Source organism: Pteropus alecto, unplaced genomic scaffold (assembly GCF_000325575.1).
Source record: "Pteropus alecto unplaced genomic scaffold, ASM32557v1 scaffold76, whole genome shotgun sequence".
Taxonomy (NCBI): Eukaryota; Metazoa; Chordata; class Mammalia; order Chiroptera; family Pteropodidae; genus Pteropus; species Pteropus alecto.
This window is the reverse complement of record NW_006443138.1, coordinates 31,426,948-31,433,628: the sequence shown is the minus strand read 5'-3', so window position 1 is coordinate 31,433,628 and position 6,681 is coordinate 31,426,948. Positions and strand designations below refer to the sequence as shown.

At 46.9% G+C, this 6,681-nt stretch overlaps 1 protein-coding gene across 6 annotated transcripts in view; it reads left to right on the top strand.

Annotated features, from left to right (window-relative positions):
• Positions 1 to 6,681, top strand: part of BID (BH3 interacting domain death agonist) — a 39,003-nt gene that overhangs the window by 26,512 nt on the left and 5,810 nt on the right. For all 6 annotated transcript variants that reach the window (XM_006923912.3, XM_015598452.2, XM_025041001.1 and 3 more), the window contains one exon: positions 3,661 to 3,874. In XM_006923912.3, the coding sequence (XP_006923974.2) occupies positions 3,661 to 3,874 (214 nt within the window). The remainder of the gene's footprint in view (positions 1 to 3,660; positions 3,875 to 6,681) is intronic.

The window sequence follows — 6,681 nt, the reverse complement described above, 5'->3', positions numbered from 1 at the left end:
AAACTGTACTGTGTACTTACCTTTGAATGAACTTGGAAGGGAAAATCATAGAATATCTAATCAAAAGATCTTTATTCATCTGCTTGCCTATAAGGCTTTCTTCTTCTCTCCTTTGCCAAGCTCTATAATGTCTGTGAGGCCTCAGCCCCAGGGTGCTTCCCTGCCCACGCTGAGTGCATCAGCCTTCTGCTGTTCCCACCAGCCACCCGCCACAGGAGGGATCTGCAAAAGGCTGAGGGTTTGGTGGTTAGTAAACTCAGAGGCCCACAGTTTCTGAATTTCTGAGCACGTAGCAGTACCTGTTTCCTGGAAGGGTCTCGATATGTCGTGTTGAATATCCTTCTAAAGGACAGAACCACTTGGTAGCTGGAGGGCCAGAGAGTCGTTGCAGGCTTAGCAGAGACGCTGGTTGCTGAACAGAAGAGATTTCAGCAGCTCCCTTTGTTGATAAAGGCCTATTCAAAGGCCAAAACGCTCTTCTGTTCAGTGCCCTTTGCACCTGCCCGTTGTTGTCCCTTCTAGCTCGCAGCTGTCCCCTCTTCTGCATTCTTGAGGTGTCTGCGGGTTAGAGACCACGGTTCCAAGTTATGCTCATGCAGCCCCTCGACTTTAGGAGCGCTCTTCCCCCACATTGTCCCGTCCCTCCTGACAGCCCTTCCCTGCAGCCAGGTGGCTATAATTTCTCCCAGTTATACCCAGTGGTTTTTTTCTTTTCCCCTTCAAAGTAAGAAAACTGAGACACAAGTTGCCCAGTGTCTACAGGGTCGGATTCACAGTGAAAACACTGAGCAATTTTAGTTGACATGATGGAGTTTGGCCTCCTCCCCCCACCTTCAGAATTTTCTTCCTGTTGTAGATTTTTCTTACTTTTTATCCTTGATTTTTTCCTCAGTTTTTAAAAATTGTGGTAAAACATACATAACATAAAATTTACCATTTTGATCATTTTTAAGTCTGCGGCTCTGTGGTATTACATACATGCGCCCTCCTATGCCACTATCACCACCATCCATCTCCAGAACAGTTTCATCTCCAACTAAAGTGCTGTCCCCATTAAATACTAAGTCCCCACCTCCCCATATCCCAGGCCCTGGCACCCCAACTCTACCTTCTGTCTCTGTGAATTAGACGACTTCCAGTACCCCATAGAAGTAGAATCACATAGTATTTGTCCTTTGGTGTCTGGCTTCACTTACTGTAATATCAGTCTTGGGTTTCACATTTTTTAAAACTATTTGTATGGTACTGTTTGTCCATATTGTATCACTCTTCTTTGATTTTTTTGATATTTAGAAAAACAAAGAAAATTTTTTATTTGTTTGTTTGTTTTACTGCTTATTTGGTGGTCTTTTCACCAGCTTTGGGCACCAGAGTTATTCCAATTTATCAAATACATTGGATAGCTTTCTGTCTTTTTTTCTGTACTGGAACTAATTTTATAGCATGAGAAAATTTTCTCCTTTAGATCAATTTTGTAATATTTGCAGGAAGACTTCCTAAGTCTTAATCATTTAACATAGTTTTTTCCTGTGACCTAGAAGGATCAAAAGAGGCCATAGTTCCATACTCAGCTGGTCACAAGCTCTGTTTTTTGAGGGGTTAAAGACTGTCAGTCTTTTGAGCCTACTGCCATTTTAACAGTCCACCCTGTTAATCAAAATGGAGTCTGTCCACACTGCTTTCCAGCTGGCACTAAACACTGACTTCATGGGTCCTCTACTCTTGGCTTGTGGACCTGTCCTCCGACAGGGGACATCCTTTCCTTTCCCCTCCGCTGCCAGTTCTGTTATTTTACATGAGAAAGGCAGAGATCCCTGAACTGGTGTTTGGTAACCTGATCTGGCATAGTTGGTGGCAACGACTGCTCGTCCTGCTCGTCGACTGCTCAGCATCCAGATTCCGGACACTTGTTTACTAAATTCTAGATCAGAAGGAAGTCCTCTGGCGAAGACTACCTATATTGGTTCCCTGGAGGTGTTAGAACAAAATACTGTACGCTGAGTGTTTTACCTCACAGTTCTGGAGATCAGAAGTCTGAAATCGACGAGTCAGCAGGGTTGGTTCCTCGTGTGGGCCCGAAGGACAATCTGTGCCATGCCTGTCTCCTAGCTTCTGGTGGTGGCCGGCAGTGCTTGGCGTTCCTTGGCGTGTAAACACATCACTCCAGTTTCAGTCTGTCTTCATGGAGTATTGTCCCTGTGCATCTCTGTGTATAAATTTCCCTCTCCTTTCTCTTATAAAGATACCAGTCATTCATTGGATTTAGGGCCCGCCTAATCCAGTGTGACCTCATCTTAACTAATTACATCTGCAAAGACCCAATTTTCAAATAAGGTCACATTCGTAGGTACTGGGGGTCAGCACTTGAACATTTCTTTTCGAGGAATGCAGTTCACCCCCCCGTCACTGCCCCAGCCTTCCTTCCTTCTCTCCTAACCAGGACACCTCCATGAAGCAGAAATGGAGCATGTTCCTGAGTTTCTAAGCCATTTCATGCCCCTGGCCTCACTGTAATGATTTGGCAGTAGAGCTTTCATATAATATTTTTCCTTTTTTTTAGGAGTAATTTCTTTTTAAGGAGTAATTTTGGAGAAGTAAAATCTAAATAACTATGTATAAGCACCTTTCTATGGATTTTATTTATTTAAAACAATTTACCCCTTAAAAACTTCCCTAAAAGTTTTCTGATTTTTCTAGTGAAAAATATTAAGGATTTAGAAGATAGAAACAAATTTTACCTGCACCTTCATTTTCTTCTGCTAACCTCGTACCACCTATCAATTTTGCTTTGCATTTTTCTGGGAAGGTCTCAGTATCCCTGGCTTTTCAGATGATTCCTTCTTTTATCCTGGGTCTAATCGTTCTGAGCATACCTGGATGCTGATACTACAAGTACTCACCTTTGTTTACCAAGAACACTATCCCAGGTACAGTCAGCACACCAGAAATGTGCGTCCTGTCTCCTATAGCACAGAGGCTGAACTGAGCTACTGCCACAGGGCTGCTCATAGATGGAGAGCCGATGGGCCAAGATCACCACCCCCTCTGGGTGGAGCAGTAGGCATCCTCATGGCTCTCTAGGGATTTTACTTAAGGCGCATGCTTACCCGAAGTAAACCAAGCCTGCCCAAGGGCAGATAGTATCTGTGGTCACTATCACCCAGTATCTATTGAAAACCTGCTGTTTGCACAATACCATCCTAGGCCCACAAAGGAGATTTGGGGAAAGAATGAGCTTCTACCTCTGCATGCATAGCCAGTAGAGGTGGGCTTAAGTTGGTAAAAGGCACATGGGACTTGGCAAAAGCATGTAGATACAAGGATGGCATCTAAATGATATTTGCTTGACTCCCCTAAAACAGCCTTTGGAGTTTCACCCCAGCTAGTTGGTAGGATAGCAAGCAAATGGTAGATAACTACCTTGTATAGAACTGGAACTTTCTCTTTGGCATCTACGAACAGGTGCTACAGACTTGGCCTCTGCCCACTGAGACCTCTTGCAAGAGTTTTTGTGCCCACAGGGGCTTCACATGTCTTGGGCCAGTGAGGCTAATTCAGGCCCCACTGCATCCAGAGCCGTTCTGCCAGCTCAGCCACAGGAGGGGCCCCGGCCCTGGTCCAGCTTCCCGTAGGTCTCCCTGATTCCCCCTTTCTCCTCAGATCAGCAATGGTGCACGCCTTCAGCATGAGCACATCACAGACTTGCTGGTGTTTGGCTTCCTCCAAAACTGCTGCAACTCTAATTTCCACAAAGAGCTGAAGGCGTTGGGCCATGACCTGCCTGTGCCAGCTTACCCGCGAGAAGATTATGATGATGAACTGCAGACGGATGGTAACCGGTGCAGCCATATCGTCTTGGAAAGGGAGGAGACAGGTAGGCATCTGGCCCCGGCCTGCTCTGCTTTGCTGTCACCAGTGACATTTAGAGAACCTAAGTGCTAGAAGGGATCTCTGGGCTCAGTCTCCACTTGCATAGTTCCAGTCCATCATATGTGTGTGTGTGTGTGGTTGTGTGGTTTGTACTTGGTCACGCCAGTGGAGCAGGCCTAGCTGAGTTTTCAATTGGCTGAAACCTACTCAGTTTCTTTATAATGGTTCTTTGTATAGCACTTTACACTTTGATTTTTACATGTGTTATGGCTTGTAATTATCCACAAGATAACAAGGGCATCGAAGTATTCTGAACCTTATTTCCAGATGAGGAAACTAAGGCCCAGAGAAGGGTAAATGACGAGCTCTAAAAACAACTGCTGGGCACGGCTGAGCCAGAACTCGGGTCCAGGCCTGCCTTGCTGGGCCCCCTCGTCCTCCCACTGCTGCGCTGCCTCCAGGTGCATCAGTGTTTAGACTTCCTTCACTTTCCTCATCCTGTTCTGTCCTCCAGCCTCAGTTTTTACAGCTTTTAGCCACTGGTGCTGCCTCCACAGACAGAGACAGTCCTCTGCGGACAGCTGAGGGAGCAAGGCTGGGGAGTGTGTTGAGGTTCAGCCACTTCCAGATGAGGGCCTGGAACAGTGGTTTTCTGTAGTGTGCACACTGGAATTCCATGAGGAACTTTTTCAAAATGTGTGTGCCCTGAGCCCTCCTCCAGCTGCCTGAACGATTGCGTTCTAAGGTGGGAGACGCTGAGATATGCCCTGGTCGGAATCACTGCCCTCAAAGCCTAAGGAGACTGAGGACTTGGACCCAGGCCTCGCTCTAGAAGCAGCACTAAAATCCTGCTGCCCTGAAATCTCCTAACATAGGAGGTTGCACTGCCCTCTGGTGGCCTTGGGGGAGACCAGCAGCTGATCCAGCCTTCGGACCTCCAGCTCTGTCTTAACTCTGGCGGATGGTGATCTGGTGGAGTTTCCCACTAGCCAGTGTGTGCCAAAGACCTTCTCTTCCTTAAAATCCAGCTGGTGTGTCTTCTGGCTGACCCTAAACTGGGATAAGAGCACCTAGCCCCCTTTAGAGAAGGTTTGAGAAGGGGTGGGGGACAGGAGGAACAGCTTTGCCTGTCAGAAGCTGCTACAGAAGTTATTATAACCAGAGGCTGTCCCCTAGGCTCTCTTTTGCTCTTCTGTACTGTCCCTTGTCTTCAGACTGCAAAGTCATTTGCAGAAGTGATTATGGGGCTGTACAGTTAACATAACCCTCTGGTAGAAAACTGGCATGTAGATAAAATACCTGACAAGATTTGGAAGCAAAAGGCAAAGTACAGGCTCTAACTGCCACAGTTTCATCGGTGAATTTATTCACTCAACTGGATACAGATGAGTCAGCTGCGACTCCTGAAGTTGCCAGAACAGGGCAGAAAAGGGTAGGGAAGTTGGTGAGGCAGAGAGTCAGTGCTGTTGGAGTTAGGGAGAAGATGAGTGCTCTGTTCTCTGTAGGAAATCAGGAAGAAACCTCATGGCTACCACTGAATCAAGGTGGGCCATGAAGGTGGGTGCAGTTTTGGTCTGGAGATTGGGAAGAAGGAATGGCATTAGCTAAAGCAAAACCCTGAAGATGGAAAAGCCAGGGCCTGTGAAAGGTACTGTAAATAGTTGAGTTTGCCTAGAATGTTTGAAGGGAATAGTGGAAGTCTAAGGTGATTTGAAGCTGGGTGGCGACTTGTCACTTAAGCAGAGGTGAGCATATGGAAGGTTCCGAGTAGGGAAGTGATGTCTTATTGTAACCACATGTATTGTCAGCGCCGCAGCGCAGCAAATGAAACACCCAGGGCACAAGATACAAGGAGGTACTGACTCCAAGATCACACAAGCTCACTTACTCCTCTTAATAGTCTCCTAAGTCTTCACCTAAGTGCCTTACTTGCCAAAGTATATTGTGGAGAGTGGGCTGGAGGGCAGTGAGAGTGGGGTGAGGAGATACCGTAGTTATCCAGATGTGAGGGAATGGAGAGCCCACACTGTGCGGTAGCAGTGGTAATGGGGAGGAGAAACAGTTGTGTCTGTGCTGAGATAAGAGCTGCCAGTTGATGGAGGATGGGTGCAGTGGCAATAGCTAATCTGGGGTGAGGATGAAATTTCTATCCTGGGGAAATAAGCCAGGGGGAAGTTGCAAGCACAGAAAATATATAAGATTTAATGGGAGAAATAACAATAGGAACTAGGTACAGGGTTCGTTCATTTACTCATTCATTCATGCAGTTGTTTATTGAGCACCTACTATGTGCCTTGAATTGTTTTTGGTGCTGCGTAGTTGGCAATAAACAAAATGGACTTAAAAGTCAGAGCCTTTATGAACCCACATTCTGGCGAGGGAGTTAGACAGAACACAGGTGAAATACATGATATGGTAGCGAGTATCGAGGGAGGAAAAGGGAAGGAGGGGAAGAGAGTGGCAGCGAGAGTGGGGTGTTAATGTTGGACTGAGTGGCATTTGAGTCAAGCTAGAAGAAGTTAGAGAAGGAGCCGGCTCTCTGGGGAGGCCAGTGTAGCTGGAGAAAAGGGATGAGGGCCAAGTGGGAAGACTGGAAGGCTGGACAGGTTGTACAGAGCCTTACAGGTCAGAGTGAAGACAGAAGTTTGCTGACTGAGATGGGACTAGAGAGAGCGGTGATCTCCACAGCCACACCGTGAGGAAGGTGGGAGAGGATGTGGCAAGGTCTCCTGGCTGCGGGCGGCAGAGGCGGGGCTCTAACTCAGTCTGACTGCAGAGCCTCTGTACTCTAACAGGCTGACACCTGTTGAA